The sequence below is a fragment of the Amblyomma americanum genome, chromosome 9 (genome assembly GCF_052857255.1).
Source record: "Amblyomma americanum isolate KBUSLIRL-KWMA chromosome 9, ASM5285725v1, whole genome shotgun sequence".
NCBI classification, from domain to species: Eukaryota; Metazoa; Arthropoda; class Arachnida; order Ixodida; family Ixodidae; genus Amblyomma; species Amblyomma americanum.
The window spans coordinates 111198783-111221978 of NC_135505.1; the positions used below are offsets into that span (position 1 = coordinate 111198783).

Here is a 23196-nt window from a genome sequence, read left to right on the forward strand (position 1 = left end):
TCTGTTCCAGGTGTGAATGCAAAGAGCCGCATGCCACAGGCAGCACTTCTGCAAGCTACTCTCGCCTACTTAATCGAAGAATATACGCAGCACACCCAAATCTTCACCGATGGTTCAACTACTAAAGAAACTTCTTCTTGTGGCCTTTATGTGCCCTCAACAGGCCATGCCCTTTCTTACCGGCTGCAGCGGAGGACCTCCTCTACAACAGCTGAGCTTCGCGGCATTAAGGAAGCTGTTTCTTACATCCTGCGCCGAACCGCCGGCCGTTGGGTTACCTTCACCGATTCAAAAGCATCTCTGCAGAGCCTGGCCAACCTGCTGAAGAAAACGAATCACCAGCCAGTTTCCCTGGACATTGGGTATATCCATCATTTAGCTATTGCCGCAGGCCACTGCATAACATTTCAGTGGGTACCTGCTCACTGTGGCATTATGGCTAATGAAAAAGCAGATGAAGCGGCCCGTAAGGGCCATCAACATCAGAGATACATTCGAAGTTTTCTCACGAAATCTGATGCGTCCCAAATGGCTAAAAGTTTTGCGTGCGAAGAAACGTATCGGCTTTGGAGTTTGCCGACACATCAGTACCAATTTCTTCACTCAATCCACCCACATCTTAGATCAAGACTCTCACCCAGAATTCCTCGACAACTCGAAACACTTTATCACCGACTTCGTCTGAATGCTGCATATACAAATGGCCTGTGATACCGTTTTGGACAAATGAACAGTCCGCATTGTGACAACTGTGCTTCGATAGAAACTGTGGAACATATCCTGCTTGAGTGCCCTGCGTATGCTAAAGAGCGTGCGTACTATGAACATTGCATGCAGAAGCTCTGCCCAGTGCCCCTAACAATGGAGAAAGTTTTAGGCCCCTTAGCCTGCTTCAGGCAACATAGACTTGCAATGAACTTTCTTTTTACATATTTAAAAGACATTGGACATCTCGATAAGCCCTAAATTCACTTGCAGGTTACCTTCATGCATTCTTCTTGCAGTGAACTTCGTCAGCCCATTCGTCGGACTATGCACTCCATCATCAATGAAACAGGATGCTATGTGTAACTTTTTTACATGTTCCAGTTTGGCAGCCCCTAAAAATGTTTCCGCATAAATGAGCTAGCTTATTTTGCAGCAATATAACCACGGGACTGCTGTAATTTGCCACATTTTCAAATTGTGTGAAAATCATTGCATGTGAGGGGTCACAGCCATATCCTGTTTCTTGAAGGTCCCGTTGCTTTGTTGGCAGTGCTTTGACAGCCATGACCAGCTTTCGGCATTCATGTGCACAGGGTATGCCCATTACGTGCATGCCTTTCTGCCTATTAATGGCTTGCAAAGTGCAAACAGACTAAAAAAAAACACACAGAGCACAAGTACAGATAGTGTTTGTAGTCCACACTCTTCTTCTTCACCTCAGTAAATATGGCACATACCCACGCGGGGTGCTTGGCCAAGGTACAGTGGAGATTGCCAATGAAGTATTTGCACGGGGGAAAAAAAGACGTTAGGCGGTGGCGTTGAATACTGAACCAAGATAAAAATGGGAAAATTCAATTAAATTTACGAAATATGAATTACCAGGAATTTAATCAAGCATTTTGGACGTGAGACAAAATTTTGTATACAGCTAACAAGGTAACCGATCAGTCGCACTTAAGTAATCATGAAGGTAGCCACAAACACTGCTTAACAGGAATTCCTTAAATTGGCGCTCGCACCGAACGAGAGAAGAACTGGAAGAGACAGAGGGAGTCCTAACCTCGAAAGAGGGACCTCCAAATACTGCTTTCCTTGAGCTGCGAACCGCCGGCAGGAGAGGAGAAAATGATCTAATGTTTCAACTTGCCCACATGAGACACAAAGGTTTGTCGCAGCGAACCCGCATCTGCGTAAGTACAAATTTAAGTGAGGGATTCTGCATCGCAGAAGTGTCATGGAAACTTCACAACGCCTTGATTTACACCACCGGATATTCCATGGTTACTTTAAGGGGTGAAAATCCACGGTATTGAGCAACGGATCACTAAAACTGGCTGAAATATTTTGGAAAAGCTGGAAACGTGAAGTTTCCCACAGAATGAGGTAAGGGCGGGATAGATTACAGAAGCGTTGAGAGCTGACCTTGCCAATAAATCAGCCACCTCGTTAAAGTAGACACCCGAATGCCTGCAGGTACCCGGACAAAGCGGATCTCACGCACTGTGCGCGGAACAAAAAACCTAAGCGGCCGATTCAATAAAGATTTTCCGGAGTTTTGGAGAGAGCCTAAAACTGAAAGGCAGACTGCAAGAATAGGAACCCGTGCTACATGTCTGCGAATTTTGAGAACCAAGCCAATAGCCAAAAACTCTACGAAGAATTTAGAAGTATAGTCAAGGATACGAACGGAATAGCTCCAAGCCAGATCCTGCGAATATATCCCAATCGCCGCCTTCTCACAGCTGCCGGAGGCATCAGTGGAGAGAACAGTATGATGTGGAAAATTCTGTAGGTGTTCAGAAAGAAGACCATTTAGGATATTTGCGGGCATATGTTTCGCATGGAACGGGTAAATATGGTCGTAATAGAAGACGGGGTCAGCCTGCGTATCAGCAACTCGTTGCAAGGAGATCAGATCAACCTGAAGCGGAGCTTGCGTGAACCTAACTTGCAAAAGCTAATAGCGTGGCCAATGTTGCTGTTGTTGTTAGCCTATCAAAAGATGGCACATACCCACACTTGGCGATCGGCCAGGAATCCGGTGGCTATTCACCTGTACTCAATTAATAAAAAAGAAAACCACGGGGGAACGCAACGCTGGTGGATGTGCTGAATTTCAGGAACAAACCGTGCAACAAGTACCAAAAATATTCCTAAATCAGATTTTACACTGCATAATGAACCATGACTGTACCAAAGGAATAAGATATAAGTGAAACATTTCATTCCTTTCGTGACAGAAATGAGTTATGAGGTTTGTTGAATAATTAAAAAAGTGATTTTTGATGGCAGCCAGCATGGCTCATTTCGAGTTATAGCTCAAGATTACAATCACATATGATATAGATGACACGCATGCTATGAAAGCAAGATCATTTTTTTCCTTTTTTTATGAGAAATGCACAGGCAGTTTCAAGGATTGCTTCACAATTTAATTTCTCACGTATACACAAAGGCATGCCTATAAATTATTCGTGCGTTACACCAGAACCAACACTACTTAAGTTAGTAAATCATGTTCATTACCTGGGTGTCATTAATGGCAAACATATAGTAATGCTGCTAATTCTATAGAAGAACAAACAGCGGTTTTATGAAGAAGTTAAGTAATACGTGATACTGTTGTGTCCATCAGATAATGAACTGTGTGGCAGTTTCAGTTTCTCTTCTCTTATTTTCAAATTCAGTTCTCTTACTTCCAGTTTCTCTTCTTCAGAGTTTCAGTTTCAGTCACATGAATGTTGCTTGACACCACGTATACGTGACGCAGGAAAAGTAGAGGGGGGGGGGGTCGGAGGAAACTTGGCGTCAGCATGCATGACATCGCTCGCTCCGGTGTGTCGTTCGATCTTGCATCTACAATACAACAACGTGCAAACGAGGTAAATCTTTACTATGAGTTTCACGGGATCTTACGACCCCTCGTACATTCCTGGAAACCCCGGTGCAGCCACCAATACCATGGAACCAGTGGAAGGCACTGTTTTCTACCTACTTAGAGGTGTCTGGCGCCTGAGTTTGCTGCATCCCGGCGCAAAGCTATAGATGCTTCTGCATTCGCGCGGCGTCGAAGGTCAGCGTCGTTCCGGAACGCCTCCCGCCCCGAGTGAAATTTTAAAACGAAGGAGACCTCAATTAAGTGAAGTTACGAAAGACGAAGATGCGTCGAAGGCGCCTCCGCCCCGCCTTCCGTCGCGGAGACAAAAAGAGGGCTCCTTCCTAAAAACTGAGAGAGAGGGGAGAGTAACAGAAAGAAAATGGGGAACGAAGGCGCGAAATCGCCCAAGTGTGTGTTATTGCAATGGGTTACTGTCCTATATGGAGCATCACGCTCTATTATCTGCAAAGCAGGAAAACAGATATAAAGAAAAATAATATATATATATATATATATATATATATATATATATATATATATATATATATATATATATATATATATATATATATATATATATATATAAATATAAAAAGTTGAGGGGGGAATAGGCAATATGCTTTGCTCTCAGAACTGTTTTCTCTGGTCATGAGCAAGAAAGAATGGTATAGGGGAGGAGAAGGGCGGCATGTGGAAGCAAGCACGCAAATTGGCATGACCTCAGGCGATGCAGTCGGAGTGCTGTGAATTTCAGTAGGGCTAGGACTCTGACCTCTGAAGTGTGGAGAGAGTACCAGGGTTCTCATTCATACCGGCCTGCACAGTATTAAACTGATATATAAAGTATGATTCTCGTTGCTCACGCTCACTGGTATTTTAGAAGTCGCTCTGTAGCAGTGTAACTTTTAGTTTGTGAAACTCGTGACCTTCCTGGGAAAGGTGTTTCGACAGGGGGAGGAGAGGAAGAGATCTGGTGTGCACGCGGTGGTTGTTGAATCTAATTCGGAAGGAATTCTCGGTTTGGCCAATGTATTGCATCTTAAAATCACCACACTCGAGCATGCATACTACGTTACTACTGTCTTAATTCAAGTTTTCACGGATGGAGTGTTTGAAGTTAGAGTGTGTGCTTTGAGCTAGTGTTGTTGTCCGCATGTGCTGGAAAACTTAACAGCAATTCTTCCTGCAAAGAAGGCAAACCAAAGGCTTTCCCTTATTGACAGTAGAGTGAACTACATAATCATGTATGTTTTTTGGTAGTCTGAAGGTAACCTGTGGAACTGTTGGAAAAATTTTTGACAGTCGATCGTTTTGTTCGATTTTGTTGAAATGTTTTTTGAGAATTTTGTTGACATTAGGAAGGTTGTTTGCGAAGGTTAAGAAAATATTAGAGCGGTGTTCTTTGCGGTTGCTGATGGGGGATCCCCAAGCATTTCGTTACGATTTTTTGCTTCCGCTTTCCTAATGGCATCACCAATAATAGGGGCCGGATAGCATTGGTCCCTCAGAACCTCCCGCATACGGTTAGGATTTTCTTTGAAGTCTTCTGGTCGTGAGCAGATCCGTTTGAATCTGATGGCTTGGGAATATGGAATTGAAGTTTTGCCGTGGCGTGAGTGGCAGCTCTTGTAATGAAGGTAATGTTGCCTATCCATTGGCTTTCTATAGACACTGGTGATTAAGGTGCCCTTCTCCATTCGAATTGAGACGTCCAAGAAATTAATTTGACTGGTGGAGTAAGTGTGTGTGAAACAGAGGTTTGGATGTATGTTGTTAAATGCTGAAATAAACTGGATGAGTTGGTCCTCGGTTTTCGTCCATACCATGAATATGTTGTCAAGGAAGCGTTTGTAAAAAGCCGGTTTTGTTGGGCATGAGCGGATAAACTCCGATTCAATGCTATGCATATATATGTTGGCATAGTTTGGCGTCATTTTCGTTCCCATAGCGGTGCCATTCGTTTGTAGGTAAAATGAGTTGTTGAATTCAAAAGAGTGGAGTTGAGGACCAGATCAGTAAGTGCAGCGATGGTGCTTTGGCTAGGAGCTTCAGCGTTTTTGCGTTTTCCATATGATGCGACCAGAGATCGGATGCCATCATAATGCTGTATGTTGGTGTACAGAGACACCACATCACAGGTGTATATATATAAACTTCGACTCAAAATAAATCTATGGCTAAATGAAGCGTTTTCAACTTTGAATATATATATATATATATATATATATATATATATATATATATATATATATATATATATATATATATATATATATATATATATATATATATATATATATATATATATATATATCGTTTTCAACTTTGAATATATATATATATATATATATATATATATATATATATATATATGCAAAGTTGAGAAACGCTTCATTTAGACAGATTTATGTGGAGTCGACGTTCCGGACAGAGCCTGTCCTTTCTCAAGACTGAAGTTACAGCGATCTTGCTCCCGTTCTTGAGGAGTGGAGTTGGAGAAAAGGGAGAAAGAGTAATAAATAGAAAAATAAAAACGCGCTGCCGCCCCCTGTCCACCGAGAAGCCGCGGGGAGCAGGCAGAAAAAACAGAGAAAGAAAAAAACAGGAAAACGAGGAGCGGGAGGGGAGAATGGTCGCCCCTCAAGGCAGAGCGGCGGCGAGTACAGAAAAGGGCGGTTGGGGATTCGCGGAGATGCATGTACTCGCGTGCCGCTGGCCAAAACCAGTACACAAATAAACAGAATAAAACGCAGACACGGCAGGAGACTTCCCTGGAGCCTCTTCGGCAGGAATAGTCAAGGCGGAATCAGCGGCGCAGTTAGCTTAACTAGAGACACCTGTACTGTGCATGAAAACACAAACACACAAAAGAAAAACAAAAAAGGCCACAAAACATCCGAGTTAGTTCGGGAAAGTGTCGTGTGGGGGGTAAACGTGAATGGCGGGAGTATTTAGGCAAGGGTTCTTCGATTGCACCCCGCTCGGCAAGGTGGTCGAACTTTGTGGGGTGGGGGTAAAGATGCGCTTTTTTTGTCCCGCGCGCGGTGTCAAACACGTGGGGAATTCCGAGAAAAGTCTAGGAAAAATGTGTCTGTCCCCAACCGGACATGACGTCCTTAAAAGTCACGTGACCATGACGTTACAGGCGTCACGTCACTTTTTTTTTCGACCAATCAGCGTTTCCAACCTACCTACCCGCAAACGCTGGCAACACATGCTGAGCCATGTTATCGCCAAGAGGCAGCCGTGGTCAGTGTCTACAATCGCAGCGATAGACAAGGTTGGAAGCAGAGATAAGAGCGTAATTTGGCGGGCACATTAGGCAGGCATTCCAGTTCCAAGCGGAGCAGACGGACGTGTTGAGCGATACGCCTCCTGGAAGCATGCTGTACACGCTTGTGGGGTTTTCCCCTGAATTGGACTGGCAACCCCTACTCTTCGCCAAGCCTATTCCTCGGCACAGGGTATGCGGCGCCTGTGGTCTGGTGCGCAAGAAGACGGCGTTCCTTCCATGCATGCACGTGCTGTGCGAGTCCTGCTACGAGCAGTGCGCGCAGGAAGGCTCTCGCATCTGCCCCCTCGACGGCGGCGACTTCCAGGACGAGGACGTCGAGAGGAGGGAATGTCCCGCAGAGGAGGTGCTTCGAAGAAAGGTATGCGATAAGGGAAAGAAACTATAGACGCCTTGCGCTTCAGGTTTGCATTTGATTATGCGTTGGATGCTTTAATGTAAGGGCATGTAATGCGAAGGCGAGATTAAGGGCAACAGAATGGATTCCAAGAGAAGGCGAGCGTATAGCATAGGCAGCAGAAAGAGGCCAAGGAGGCCATGAACGAGACATTGCCTTACAGTATTCATGTACATATATATATATATTTGCGATAACATGACGTACTTGACTGCTTAGAATTATATAGAGTGAAGTATGCGCTTCGTTTAAGGAAACGTTTTCATTTCGCTCCCCATTTCGATCGGAGGACCGATCTTTTTCAAGAGTGATCTACTTCATTGGTGCCTCCTCTTTATTTATATTATACACAGAGAAGGAGGAAGAAAATACAATACAGAATACATAAAAATATAAAAAGACAAAAAGCAGGAAAAAGCATCTGGAGCTGCGCGAGAGGGGTTTGGGGTAAGGAAACCAAAAAGAAAAGAGGAGGCGGGCTTACCCTGGCAGGAATTTCAAGGGAGGAAAAGAATCTCTACCCAACCACAAAGAGAGGAGTAAAGCAGCTGTCAAACAGTGTTTTTTTTACTTTCTTCTCTCTTTTTTCTTTCCTCCGACAATATTGTGCCCATTGCTGGTATAGCCTCTGCAACTGGACATCGCACCCCCCCCCCCCCCCGAAAAAAAATCGAGAAACGAAGGGCAGTAAGGGAAAGGGGGCAGTAGGGGACGCAGCCAAAGGAATGTTGTCAGTGTGCGCAACCTCAGCTCATAGAATAGCCAAGAATGCGAAATGGTTAACAAAAAAATAGAATAAAAATATCATAAGAAAATAAAAGAGAAGGGGATATGTGACCTTCGCAGGTCCCAAGAATGATTTGAACGCCAGATGGAAATAACTAGCCGAAACAAACATGCAAAAGAGGTATGACCTCACACGACAGTCAGTGGCGGTGCTTTGTCCATTAGGCTTGGAATTTTTGTTGGTCTCTGCCATCGAAAGAGATTATGATAGGATACCGTGGATATCGTTGATGCCCTTTTGCACTGAGCGAAACTTGAAAATAAAGTATGAATCGCGATGTTCGCACCCCGAGGGTTTTTAAAGCCACTCCGTAATATTGTTACTTTAAGTTCATCAAACTCTTGGCCCTTCTCGCGGAGGCGTCTCGAAAGAGGGAGGCTAGGTAGAGATTGAGCGTGTGACCGGTGGATATTAAATCTTAATCGGAAGGAATTGTCTGTTTGTCCCATGTATTGCATTTGACATTTGCCACACTCGAGCATGTAAACAACATTACTGCAATCGCAACTTAAATCTTCTCGGATAACATGTTTGAAATTTGAATGGGTACTTTTGGCCAGTGCTGTGGTTTGCGTGTGTTTGCAAGCTTGGAATCGGCTTTCCGCACGGTGTGCAACCCACCGGCCTCGGTTTATTAACCTTTCAGTGCACAAGGCGGGTTTGTAAATCTTTTGGCCATCTCTATGTTACCTGGGGTCCATTGGAAAAAAATTTTTGAGAGCCACTCACTTTGTTCTATGATATTTGAATTGTTTGTTAAAGGATTTCGTTAATGTTTGCAAGGTTGTTTGTGAACGTCAGTACTAGATTCGAGCGATGTGGTGTTGGCAGGGATTCCGTAGGGATGTGATTATGGTTAGTAACTTCCGCCCTTTTAATGGCATCGTTGATGGTAGAGGACGGGTTGCGCTGTTTCTTTAAAACTTCGCGCATAAACTTCGCGCATGTGATTAGCATTTTTTGAAAATCTTCCGATCGAGAGCAAATGCGTTTGAATCGGATAGCCTGTGAGTATTGAATTGAACTTTTGCAGTGGCGTGGGTGGCAACTGTAGAAATGAAGATACTGCTGTCTGTCTGCGGGTTTTTTTATAAACGCTACTGATTAATGCACCCCCTTCAACACGAACCAAACTTTAAGGAAGTTAATTCTATTAGTTGAGTAGGTGTGTGTGAAAGAGATATTTGGATGTATGTTGCTGAATGAGCTGATAAACTTAATTAGTTCTTCCTCTGTTTCTGTCCAAATCATGAATACGTCATCAAGAAAACGTTTGTAAAAGCCGGTTTGGTTGGATATCAGGAAAGAAAGTCTGATTCAATTTTGTTCATAAATATGTTGGCGTAATTTGGTGCCATTTTATTGTCCATAGCCATACCCCTGGTTTGAAGATAATGAGTTGTTGAATTCGAAAGTCTTAAGTTTAAGGACAAAATCTGCAAGTGTCTCGATGGCACTTGGACTGAGAGAGTCTAGGGTTCCGTGTACATTATATGCTCCGACCATGGCCTGGATTCCGTCGTCATGTGGGATGTTGGTGTAAAGTGACACCACGTCCAGGGTAACTAGGAAAGCGCCGTGAGGGAAGGTGACATCGGCTAATTCTCTCAGGAAGTGGTTAGTATCGCGTATCTAAGATGGATGTTTCGGAGATATATGTTTGATGAGAGAATCGATGTAATATGAGATCGGTTCTGTCAGTGTGCCGACACCAGAAACAATAGATGCCTTGCACCGACGTCACATCCGGTGTCCATCGTATGCCAGTCGGCCATGCTGTCGAACCACCGCCGCCTTTCCGCTCGTAGCTTACCGCCAGTGTGGAAGCATTTGTCAGCTCGTGTCGTTTTTGTCTGCGTCTCTCCACAGCTTCAGTATGGTTTTGTGCGCTATAGTTGGCTGCTCAAACCGTAGCGACAGCTCAAGGAGAAAGAAGAAGCCGACGAACACAAATTTCTACCGAATTCCGAGGATCATAGCAGACAAGTGCGAGCGTTCAAAGACGCTTAGTACAAATCGGCGCACACTGTGGCTGTCACGAATTAAGCGAGCCGACTTGGACCCGGACAACCCCAACTTCCGTGTGTGCGGAGTGCACTTTACCACAGGTAAGAGGCTTCTGCCGTGAAGTAAATGTTAGTGAAAACGTGGGAAGCAAGGACTGAAACCTGATTTTGATTTGCAGGGGCGCCAGCCGATTTGTTTGACAACACGAACCCAGACTGGGCCCCGTCATTGCATCTCGGTTACAGCACTAGGCCAGTCGGCTCGGATCGCCACGATCGCAGCCAGCAACGACGGCAGCGAAAACGATGTGCCGAGACCGAGATGACCGGGTCGGAAGAGCCGTGCGGCGTCGCCGCACCCGTGCCCGATGTTCCCCCATCGCCGCATCAGGCCGAGGAGGTCGACGGCGCCGGAGAAGAAACAGGTGAGTCGGCCTTGCACCATGCAGTCATAGCCTTAACTTAAGAAATAATTACGCGGTCGTTCTGCAGTCCGGCTCTTTCTTACACACGACCGCTAAACGACGAACGTTCTCTTCCAGGTGTTTATGTGCAGACAGACATGGGCATGAGCGACATTGGGGCATTAGAACAAGAATGCATCAGACTCAACGACTGCGTGTACACTACACGTTCCGAAAAGGTGCAGCTTGAGATGACCGAAGAATCATTGAGAAGTTCAGAGCCCAAGGTAGTATTCTACACAGGGATTGCAAGCTTCACAACGCTTCTTGCAATTTTCAAAATGCTAGAGCCATTTGTTTCACACAGTGTGAACAACAGCCTGGCAAAGTTTCAAGAATTTGTGCTCTTCCTGATGAAGATCAAGCTAAATCTTCAGAATGCTGACCTGGCCTTCAGATTCAATGTGTCTGAATCTACTGTCTCACGCATTTTTGACAAATGGCTTCATGTAGCTCACTGCCGCTTGAAGTCTCAAGTTATGTGGCCCGAACGAAGTGCGCTGCAGCGCACCATGCCGCAAGCATTCTATGATTCATTCGGCAGTGATGTGGCCGTCATCATAGACTGTTTTGAAATCAAGATTGAGAGACCGTCCTCATACTTGCCGAGGAGTGAAACGTGGTCGACTTACAAGGGCAGCAACACTGCAAAGTACTTGATAGGGATTGCCTCACAGGGTATTGTCACGTTCATCTCGGAGGGCTGGGGAGGCCGAGTAAGTGACAAACATATCACGGAACACTGCGGGCTCCTAGACAACTTGCTTCCTGGAGACGTTGTTCTAGCAGATCGAGGGTTTAACGTCGCAGACAGTGTTGGTTTCTACCGTGCCCGGCTACATCTGCCAGCATACACAAAAGGCAAGAAACAGCTGTCGGCTGCAGAAGTGGGAAGCACAAGGAAGCTTGCTAATGTACGTATTCACGTGGAAAGAGTAATTGGACTCATAAGGAACAAGTTTCTGCTGCTGAAGTCTGTCCTTCCGATTGACTATGTGACATGTCGACAAGGTGACAGCATCACTCCACTCGACAAAATTGTGACTGTGTGCTGCGCACTGTCCAATTTATGCCCTTCGATTGTCGCAGCATTGAAGGAACCGAGCAAAGAGAATGTGCCCGAATCTGTTGATGGGTGCCCACCATAACTGGGGATTTATGCACGAGTGCAAGAATGTGGTCATGGACAGAGAAGTTTGTGGGATGCAGATTAGCAGAAAATAATTTATTTGTGCCTTCTCTCACTAGCCAATCAAATGATATTTTCTCATGGTATGGAGCATACATATTTCCTCATGCTTTTTGCCTCAATACACAAAACTAAATTTTTCTGGAATTTGGCATCCTACAAACTTTTGTTATCACTGTGCCTACTTTTAGAGGTGTGGGCGTAAGCAAGTACAGCACACTATAATGCTCTGGTTTGGTATGGTTTGCAGTTTGTACGAGGAATGCATGTGTATACTGATTTCTGGTGGTATATGTGGTTCTTCCCTGTCCTTATATTTTTGTCAGCTGCAGATCAGGTGTTTAGAATTAATTTTAGCAGTTGCCATGACCAACAAGTACCCTTTCCTTCTGTTTTTTCATTTTTGTATTTGTAATAAACTACTTCATCCTCAAACATTCCTTTCTTTCCGTATTTGCATTTGTGTATTTGTAATAAACCATTCAATCGTCAAACATTGTCATGTGTGTACAGTTCATATGTGAAAACTTCAATGAGTTCAATAGGTTCTGCTCAGAGTGGTAGACAAGCTCGTGCAAGACTTCAAAGCTTTTTATTACGCAGACTTTGGGTCAACTGAACAGTTGGATGCCAGTGGTTGGCATGGATAACACACAAAAAATGCCCGTGTGCTGTTCAGTGCACGTTAAAGAAAACCTCGGGTATGACGAGTTGTACTGTCAAGAATGTTGAGTGGGCTAATGCACTAAAAACCCTGTTTGCTGTTCGGTGCATGTTAAAGGATGCTTAGGATATGACAAGTTATACTGTCAAGAACAATGCTCAAATTTCAAAGCAAACATGTGTTAATGTATCATACCTGCCCTTTTCGTACCGTACATGGAGTTGCGGAATCAGTGGGTAGCTCTTTGATGCAAGGAAGTGAAAGGCTACGAAGCTACATATTTGCTTGTTTTGGCTGCAGTTTCAAAACACTTATAGACAGCAACTGTTGTACGGTATTGGTATGGTTAGGCTTGCACTGATCTGCTATCAACAGCTCCATAAACCCAGACAGACAGTATTTCCCAAACAAAGCAACACATGGGAAGTGCAACTGGGCACAGGTTATAATGCACTGAGCTTTTATGATAACAGTACACATATGTATTACAGAGGAAAGGAGAACTAAACATCCGCTGTAGAGATGCATAGAAGTTGGACGCAGTTTGAAGCACACTGAAGCATCTGCTACCACCACTACCCTATGCAATAAAACCAAAATTAAGCACGCTGTTTCTCTTCACCTCCTCTGCACTGTGGGCAGTACTACTGCTTAGTTTTAGGTGCTCAGGTCAGTCCGACGCAAGAAAAATAGAACCATTTGTACACGCCGGCTTCACTGTCACAAGCAACCATTTTGCCAGTCTCTGGTCCATTACAATAACAATACGCCTGTTTACACAATGTAGTTGTGCCAACGCTGTCCTTCTGCCTGGTGAAATACTTGGCATACAGTTCAGGGAGCACTGCATTCACAAAGAACCTTTCTGAAATTGAGAAGATGTTTTCACAGAAATCTTCATCCCACTTGATGCGTTCTATGTGAAAACTCCGTGCCCAAACTACAGTCACAATACTTCACTTGGCACACAGCCATCTGTCTCTGCACTTTATAATAATATGCATGGCTTTTCTGAAGCTGCATGATCCCATTAACTTCAGTCAGGCACGTGTTTTCATCAATGAATGCAGTTGCATTCCTAAGCACGTATGGGCATTTAAACTCTGCCACACCTTTTCCGCAGCAGCTACACGAGACCAGAGCATCTGGTGTAGCCCCAGCAAAAGGGTACCTAGTGCTGATGTGCAGGCCTGACTTTGACAATTTGAAATTGTCATGTTTTGTGCCTTCACTATTTGCATAAGCTGCTAAGGCATCCTTCTCATGATTCCTACCCCACATGATAGCTGGCACTTTCATAGTTTGGGCTTCTGGATAGCAAATCTCTTTGATTAGCGACACACTAGGATTTGCTACTTTAGTGTGGCATGCTTTCTTCATTAAAGAAGCAGTTATTCTTCCCGCTCTGTAAAGGAACCAATGTGGAGAGTCACTCTGCTGCTTCGTTAATGACTCTACTTCCTTTACAGTGCCCTCTGAAATGGTTAAAGAAGACATGAGCTCTCTTGCTTTGTTCACGAGCACGTCGTAGCTGTCGCCTAACGCATCGTCAGTGAACAGATTTCTTAGGCGTGCTGCTGGCTTTTTAACTGGTTCCTGGAACACATCACATCAATCATCAAGCACAGAAAAAAGCGCTGGCACTGCACCATCTTTTCCGATGTCATCATAAAGTGCGTTCAACTCTTCTGGAGAAGGTCCTGGGATTTCCAACCTTTTCCTCTTCTGCTGACATTCAGCACATGTGCCATCAATCTGCTCTTTACGCCCTCTCGACGAAGTGAAGCTGATATCTCTCAGCCGTTTAAACTGCACCTTTTCAACATAGGCTGGCAGCCAGATGATTTCTTTCTGGGTGCATGAAACTGAGTTCCTGGTACGCACTGCAGTTTCCGCAGCAAAGAGACAAGCTCCAACATGCGAGCATGTCTCGCCTGTACCTGCCATGCAGGCGCAATGGGCAACAAGCACAGTGCCATTTGTCTTGCATAAGATCCAGGCTTTAAGTGGGTGGTCGCTGAGCCGTTGGGAATGGTTGACCTGCGAAAATGTTGTGAAGTTGTACATAACAGTGCACATTTTTTGTTTGCACAAAATGGGCATATGCACACCAGACAAAGTGGTCTCGGACAGAACAAATTTTCAGTGCTCCAGCATTGTAAGCGGAGAGGCATAGTTTATCTTCTTCATCACTGCATTTTTTCCAGTGAAACTTCTACTAATCGCCATGCTCCGCAAATTTCCCTACGCAGACGTCTGAAATTTTCCTGTCACTAAGCGCTGCCGCCACAGGCAGAAGCACGGTTTATTTTTCATTTGCATAAATTCCAATGGTCATTTTTTTGCGTATGCTCACTGTGAAACATGCCAGAAAGGTTCCTTGAGCTTACCTCTGCGAGCAGAAGCACCTTCTCGTCTTGTAGGCGCACCGCAGATAGGCTTCTCACCTACCCGCTGGTGAAATAGTTATGCGCCTCTAATGATTTACATGCTTTCATTTCTTCTAATGTAACAAAACTAGAGGAGTACACTAAATAGTTCGCGATATTCCCGTGAGTCACTGCAGGTAACACATCAGCGTCCATCGTTGTATCAACACCCAGCCTCAGCGTGTACAGGTCCCTACCGTCGCACATTTGCACTTTTCCTTCATAGCGTACGCGCGCAGATCCAACAAGTTCAGAGAAATAACTCGCACTGAACGGCTCATTCCTCTGAGGAGGAGGCATCGCGTCCGAATATGTAAGAACAATTCAAAGCGTCTCGGGAGCGGTCCGGTGTCACGGGTCTACGGAGCGGACGCACGCGCGCGGACGAAGCGAATGGTTCGGCAGCATGGCCGCTAGCTGTTGATGTGGCCGGAAGTGACGACACGTGCAAGGCATCTATAGGCCGCCCTGGGTGATTCTGTTTGTGTATTTTCGGAAGCATGTAAAAGCCGCCCGTGGAGGCGTTTTTTTGCGTCAGCGCCTTACTTATTCGCTATGGTAAATTCACCTTCATCGGTTAGTTTAATGAGAGTTTTTGCTATGATCTTCTGGTTTTCAGAGGTGGGGTCTGATGATAGTTTTCTTACAGAATTTGGAGTCGTTGAGGTGGCGGTTGCCCTCTTGAATTTAATTATCTTTGTCCACAATTAACTACACCTCCACCCTTGTCGGCGGGCTTAATGGCGATGTCGTTTCTTTTCCTAAGTGAGTCTAAGGCGTTACGTTGATTTTTTTTTGTGAGGTTGTGTGGGCCAGATTTTTGTGTCCCCGAAGGCCTTACTTAAATATATCCTTTTGTACCGTTTTAGTTTATAGATCTAGATATTTATCCCGGCCGGTTTTTGGTGTCCACAGTTCCTGAGGTTTGGGGCACTAAGCATTATATTTTGATTTGCTTTGTCGAAAAAAAATATTTCCTTAGTCTAAGTGTTCGGGGAAAGCCATCCAGATCCTTGAGTTATTGGTATTCACTAATTGACCATTATTTGGGCAGAATTTTGGGCCTCCTGATAAAAGGGACTTTTCATTGGAGGTGAGTTGGGAGCTTTATAGGTTGATTATATTTTCCGGAAGTTGTGGCTCTCCAGGTGTTCGGTCTAATGTGGTTGTATGTTCGTTTACCGTTTCGTTGTTATTGTCGGGGGGGGGGATATGTGGGTTGCTAGTTGCAATACCATTGTGCACTCTATACCTGCCTCAACAACAATGTTATCACGAGAGAATTTTTTAACTTTCTTTCTCCAAAACTGCTTAATCCAACTGAAAGACCTCAAGCTCATTTGTCTCGGGTGCTGAGAGTACGATGTAGAGACGCGCCCGCCTCTCCTCGACTGTTATTGGTGTTAACATCTGTTCAAAGTGCTCAATTGTTATTTTCAGAAAATTTAACGAAGCAAAGTAGTCCTTTGCTCCATGCTTCTCGATGGGATTCTGAAAGTTTACTCATGGACGGGGATAGGGATAAAAAAAAGTCACTCCGATACAGTTTGTGACTTAAGATATATTTGAAGAGATTTTGTGTAGAGCTGGTCTTCTCTTAAATACATCTTTGTATCTCAATATATATATATAACTTATGAAGGCAGCCAACAGTCACCGAAACCAAGGCGCATAGGGAAATGTTTGATATTTTTATGTGTAGTGCTGATCAGTGGGATTATCCCGCTTAAACATTCCCCTATGCACCTTGGTTTCGGTGACTGTTGGCTCACTTCATAAGTTCATCAAATAACGAGCCCCTCATTTACTTAACCTTGCCTGCTATATATATATATATATATATATCAGCAGACAAGTTAAAGGAAATGGGGGGCCCGTTTGACAAATTTATGAAGGGAGCCAACAGTCACCGAAACCAAGGTGCATAGGGGAACGTTAATTTTTTTTTTTAATGTGTTATGCTTATCAGTAGGATAATAATTCTTAGATTAATAAATTGCTTAAAGAAAATTACTTATAAAGCAGCAGAAAAAACAACCATGCCGCCGGTGGGATCCGAACCCACGACCTCCGAATATCGCGTCCGGTGCTCTTACCAACTGAGCTACGGCGACGGCTGTCCAATCTGCTGCTCTCGTGGGTATTTATGTTTACTGGGTGTAAGCGAGCCTTGAGAGTGTTCACCAGCGCCACCCTCGACCATAGCGGCGGACGTAGCACGTCCTGTAATACCGCGAGCGTGACGTAGAACGTCATCTAACGGCGAGGGCGGAAACTGTGCGAGAGCCCTCTTATGCTACCTTTGGCATTAAGACTGCCAGAACCGAGACCCTCGTTAAGCTATCAGCAGACAAGTTAAAGGAAATGAGGGGCCCGTTTGACAAATTTATGAAGGGAGCCAACAGTCACCGAAACCAAGGTGCATAGGGGAACGTTAATTTTTTTTTTAATGTGTTATGCTTATCAGTAGGATAATAATTCTTAGATTAATAAATTGCTTAAAGAAAATTACTTATAAAGCAGCAGAAAAAACAACCATGCCGCCGGTGGGATCCGAACCCACGACCTCCGAATATCGCGTCCGGTGCTCTTACCAACTGAGCTACGGCGACGGCTGTCCAATCTGCTGCTCTCGTGGGTATTTATGTTTACTGGGTGTAAGCGAGCCTTGAGAGTGTTCACCAGCGCCACCCTCGCTGGTGAACACTCTCAAGGCTCGCTTACACCCAGTAAACATAAATACCCACGAGAGCAGCAGATTGGACAGCCGTCGCCGTAGCTCAGTTGGTAAGAGCACCGGACGCGATATTCGGAGGTCGTGGGTTCGGATCCCACCGGCGGCATGGTTGTTTTTTCTGCTGCTTTATAAGTAATTTTCTTTATGCAATTTATTAATCTAAGAATTATTATCCTACTGATAAGCATAACACATTAAAAAAAAATTAACGTTCCCCTATGCACCTTGGTTTCGGTGACTGTTGGCTCCCTTCATAAATATATATATATATATATATATATATATATATATATATATATATATATATATATATATATATATATATATATATATATATATATATATATATATATATATTGCCACACCGCTCACATTCTGCGAGCGCCGCCATGCGGCCGAGCGGCACGACTGGGCTCGTGTGGGAGCGAAGAAGAGGACGTTCCCGCTCGAACGCGCGCTGCTGGGTTTCTGGCCTTCGGATTAACAAAAGCCTTTTTTTCCTCGATTTGCCAATAACCGCTACGACGGTCGAGTGACGAAAAGTAGGTAGCATGGCGGAGGCGGTCTAATGAGTCATCAATGCGCGGCAGTGGATAGACATCTTTTTTGGTAACGCTATTGAGGCGTCTATAATCGACACAGAACCGTAGGCTGCCGTCCTTCTTTGCGACGAGGACAACAGGTGACGCCCAGGGGCTCGTCGATGGTTGTATGACGTCGTCGTGGAGCATTTCGGCAACTTGGCGGCGGATCGCATCGCGCTCCTTCGACGAAATACGATAAGGACGCTGACATAGCGGTCTCTGGTCACTGTCGCCGATAATACGGTGCTTAGTTATTGGCGTCTGGCGAACCTTGGATGTTGATGCAAAACAGTCGCGGAAAGAGTCAATAAGGCTTTCCACGCGGCGTTTCTGATTGGTCAGAAGGTCAGGGTTCACGTCGGTCCTAATGGCTGTTGCAGTGTCCTGTTCGGATATTTCGGGAGCCGTTGTTGATAAGGCACATTGGCCGGCATGTTCGCCAAGTTCTTCAAAATGGGCAATCACCGTGTTTTTCGTCAAATGTTGGGGTTCACAACTAAAGTTGGTCACTAAGAGCGTGGTACGCGCGTGAACAAGGTCGACAAGGGCGCGAGCAACGCAAACTTGCCGCTAGCAGCTCTCGACGAAAAGCCTCCCAGGTGGTAAAGGAAGCTTCGTGGTTCTCAAACCACGTTTTGGCCGAGTCCTGCAGCGCAAAGTAGACGTTGCGCAGCTTGAGCTCGCCGTCCCACTCATTGAAACCCGCCACTCGGTCAAAGCTGGCCAACCAGTCTTCGACGTCCTCGAACCTGTCCCCGTGGAACGGTGGCGGCGATCGAGGTGCGTGAAGGACAAATGGCGGGGCACTCCCGGAGTGCTGACTTGTCTGGCTCGCCGCGGTGGATGTCATGGCCCTTACCGGCGCTGTCAGTTGGCCGAACTCGGGTTGTAGGCCTCGCAGGCGGCGGCTTGCTTTGTGGAGGGGTGTTGTGTCCAAGCGTCGCTGATCAGCGTCAGAGTTGCCCTTGGGGTGAGCGTTCATGGACTATATATATATATATATATATATATATATATATATATATATATATATATATATATATATATATATATATATATATATATATATATATATATATATATATATATATATATATATATATATATATATATATATATATATATATATATATATATATATATATAATCACAAAAATTGAATAACATAACAGGATTTAATTCACGACGTTTCGGCTGGTCAAGGCTGGTCCTCCTGCCGAAACGTTATTAATTAAATCCTGTTATGTTTTTCCATTATTGGTGATTTTATATTATATTGTTCAATCAGCTGCCAGAAATGACTTTTGATATATATATATATATATATATATATATATATATATATATATATATATATATATATATATATATATATATATATATATTCCCCATTATATTTCCGGGCTACTTTCTGTGGCTCTGCAGCTTAGGCTAGGCACGAGAAGAAAGGAGACGGGAAGGAGATACGCTGTTTCCATTCTGTTTTTAGCCTGGCGTTTTTTGCTTACGACAAAGACACGAAAACTTCCCTGGATGGTAGAGGTACACAGCTTCGCTGCAAAAAAAAAAAAGTTGCTCTACCTACACTTTTGCACGCACACGACCACTGGGATATTAGGTAACTGCATCTCGGCAGTTGAAACCAATTCAGCGGTCGAGAGCAAACAGGGCAAAAGTTATAGCTTGGTGGGAACTGTCGCCGGGTGGCTTTATTACAGTCGCAGTCGTTTTCAGCGCATTCTTGCTTTACCCATTTGCAGGTTAAATGCTGGAACGCAAAACACGGCTGCGGGACTGTGGTGGCTGCTTCCCTGCTCTCCGAGCATTCCCAGCGAGAATGTCGACACCACTCTGCACGGTGCCCCAAGTGTTCGGCTTCGGTTCTTTGCAGCGATGTGTGCGCACACCTGAGACTGGACTGTACAACACCGTCGACGCCTCTTGAACCCGAGTCTGGCCATCAGCTGAACGACACGGAGGACACAGCACCTTCAACATCTTTCCAACGAGTCATTGAGGAGCACGTGGTGGAAATGGGAGCGCATCTAAGACAGCTGGTTACTGATGTTCAACTCCATGGTGATGGACTGAACGAAATGTCTCATGGGATAAACACTTTTAAAGAAGCGCTCACAGGAAAAGTGACCGAAGCAACGAGCCAAATTCAAGAAATTGTGACCACAGGTGTGCGCAAAATCGGCAGTGATAACGAGCGGTTGAAAGGACGCATGATAACGCGGAAGGATAATCTTTCGAGAAACCTGAAGGCACTGGAAGAAAAAATTAAGGACGAGTTGGCGGCCGCAATGAGACAGAGTAATGACAATTGCTCACGAATTCTGGCATCATTTCATGAAATTAAAGTTGAATCTGTGAATAAATGCGAGGAGACACTGGTCCGCATTCAGAAATTGCTCCCAAAGGATGAACCACAAGGTGAGCATGTGATCTTCGAGGTCAAAGGAGTGAAATCTCTCGAAGAAAAAGCTCTGAAGAAAGGCTGGGCTGCGTACGAGACCGACCAGGTGTACCTCTGTGGCTACTGCATGTCACCTGGAGTGGCATTCATTAGGGATAGTCAATCAGTGCACCTTCATGTAAGGATACTTTTGCATAAGGGTGACAATGACGACGCTGTTGAGTGGCCATTCCAGCACAAAATACGGCTGGGGGTCATACACCCACGAGAAAGTGCGCCGGAACGGTTCATTGAAATTAAGCCACGCCGTAAAATTAAAGAGGTTCAAAAGCCTACAACATCAAGTAATCCAGAATGTTATTTTTCTTACCCTTCGTTTGATTTTTGCTATATCAAGCTTTTCAACTACGTGTTCGAGGACACGCTTCGGTTTAAGTGGGAAGTGCTGCCGTGAGCCTCGCTGGCAGAAGGCGTCGGATGGAAGCCATTCCTTTCCTCTGGCATCGCTTACAGCAGATTGTTGCTAATGCATGATCTATGCAGTACAGATAAATCCATCTGAAGCACAACACAGTCTTCATTTCGAATGATTTTGCTTTGCATCAGCTTCATTGCTTCATGTTTACCACGGTGGGTAACTTCACTTCTGTACCCTGACTGTGACGGCCATACAGCACTGACAACACGAAAAGATCCCCTGCAGCTTAATAGGCGGTCAATAATTGTCAATACTTTCGCGGCAATGGTATTGAATAACCGTGAGAAAGACAGATGACCCGTTGTGAAATGAACAATCTCGGTGATTCAGAATGTGACCTTGAACTAAGGCGACAAACACGAGGAGAGAAACTACTAATAAAGGGAAGTTCACATCATTTTCTTACGTTCCTTCTACATTTTTGGCGTCTGGTGTACCATGAATTAGAACGCCTGTCTCGGAAAAGGCAACGTTGCAGCCGCGGATGTGCTTTGGCTTCATTTTCTGCCCTTCGGTCACAAAGCATCGGGTGTTCAACTGCTGTTCCCAAGACTAGCTGCCGCGGGTGGCCGCCAGAGCTGTGAGGAAAATTAAGAAAAAAAATTCGGTGAGGAGATGTGCGCGTCATACATTCCAGACCTGGTGTTTATGGATGAGCCTATCCAAGCGACAAAACGACATTGCCGCGCGTGATATGTTTCGCAGAAAGCGAACATTCGTGCCTGAGCAAACTCGGCCGCAAGAGGAGTTTAAAAAATTCTCACTCATGCTGAATGCCTAATATTATTATCAGTGCGCACTTCGTCACGGTGGTCCGGTGGGTCAAGAAACGTTTAGCACAGGAGCCTATTTATCTCATTTCCCCAAGCGTAGGCTGCAACTGACTTGGGGGCTTCGAACATCTCGCAATTCATCGTTGGTATGCAAATGTTCCATTCACAATTTGAATGGAGTAAAGCTTAAAAGCCCTTGGTTACCTCTTACCTACACGCCCCGTGCACCGCCTATAGAGGCGCCACTGAAAGCCGCCTAGCGGCCGTTTTCGGCCCATCTTCCGGGTGTCCGGTTCAGCGCCTGCCGTTGCCACTGCGAGAATGGCTGAAGTTCGCAGCTGCGATTTCCCGGTTGTTCGGGTCCCCGACGAATATTTCTGTGGAGACAGCGAGAGAAAGGGCCGGGCTTTGTACGAGAGCGGGCATGTCCACGACGTCGCAGCCGTCTGGGACAACCCAGTCCGCATACGTGCGAAGTGCGTGGCGCAGACGAGCGTCACGAAGCCCAGCTACGAAGTGGAGCTCGTGGTGAGTAGCCGCTTTGTCGATGAAGTAATCACTTCAACAGAGCCTCTATTTTTTTTTAAACACAGCTCCCGCACTGCGCGTGTGTGGTGAGCACACGCGAGTCGCGCGTTTTAAATGGATCCAGCGCACATGCTCATGTACATGTATCCGGTCCTCAAAACATCGCTTCACTGACGTACTGATATGCGCTGGCGACCGGGATACACGAATGGCAGAAGCAGACTAGCGCGCTGTCACAATCTAACTCCCACCATTCCTTTGGAAAGCAAGAACGGGAGGTGCTGCGCATACGCAGGTGTAGTGTCGGCTGCGCTGCCGTGCATGCATAACCCTGACTGCTCATTCTTGCTGCATCGAGATATGCAGAACAGCGCAGCGCGCTCCGTTTACTGGTGTCCGCGCCTGTACGAGAATTGCCATTGCAGCGCCCAGTTCGCGAGTCTACCGCCCAAGTAGACACTCTCCTTGTCTCTTTTACCTTTTCCGGCACAGATCTCACATAATTACCTTTCTGTAACGAGGAGACGCGTACGGAGGACGGTCGTTAATTTTTTTTTCGGCATTTCTTGCACTCACTACAGCACGTCATATAAATATTAAATACCTACATGCCACACGGGTCCAATTGTGTAAAAAACTTATTTCCTCTTGATACTAGATTCACACATTAAAAAAAATTATTGGACCATTGTGGTTATGCAAGGAACATTATTTTGCAGCATACACCATCGGCATTCATGCAAGTTTTAGTGCGTTGCTCGTGTTCCACAAAATTAGTTACTGCTGAAACTTGCTTTCTGAAATAACAGAGCCTTAATTATGTTTAAAATCTCACCCTTCAGCTGATTGCACAAAGAATT

General features: G+C 45.1%; 2 protein-coding genes across 2 annotated transcripts; both read left to right on the forward strand.

The window, feature by feature from the left end:
- Positions 1 to 6890: 6890 nt before the first annotated feature.
- On the forward strand, positions 6891 to 21368 carry LOC144104074 (uncharacterized). The gene is made up of 2 exons (XM_077636866.1): positions 6891 to 7242; positions 19899 to 21368. The coding sequence occupies exons 1-2, from the start codon at positions 6973 to 6975 to the stop codon at positions 21009 to 21011; spliced, it is 1383 nt and encodes a 460-aa protein (XP_077492992.1). The 5' UTR covers positions 6891 to 6972; the 3' UTR covers positions 21012 to 21368.
- LOC144105350 (uncharacterized) lies at positions 10201 to 12026 on the forward strand. Its single transcript, XM_077638495.1, has 2 exons — positions 10201 to 10496; positions 10614 to 12026. The coding sequence occupies exons 1-2, from the start codon at positions 10394 to 10396 to the stop codon at positions 11681 to 11683; spliced, it is 1173 nt and encodes a 390-aa protein (XP_077494621.1). The 5' UTR covers positions 10201 to 10393; the 3' UTR covers positions 11684 to 12026.
- Positions 21369 to 23196: the final 1828 nt, after the last annotated feature.

Coding starts and splice junctions, on each gene's coding strand:
- LOC144104074 (XM_077636866.1), top strand. CDS start 6,973: ATGCTGTACACGCTTGTGGGGTTTTCCCCTGAATTGGACTGGCAACCC. Junction 7,243..19,898: donor AGGAGGTGCTTCGAAGAAAG/GTATGCGATAAG, acceptor ACCCATTTGCAG/GTTAAATGCTGGAACGCAAA.
- LOC144105350 (XM_077638495.1), top strand. CDS start 10,394: ATGACCGGGTCGGAAGAGCCGTGCGGCGTCGCCGCACCCGTGCCCGAT. Junction 10,497..10,613: donor CGGCGCCGGAGAAGAAACAG/GTGAGTCGGCCT, acceptor GTTCTCTTCCAG/GTGTTTATGTGCAGACAGAC.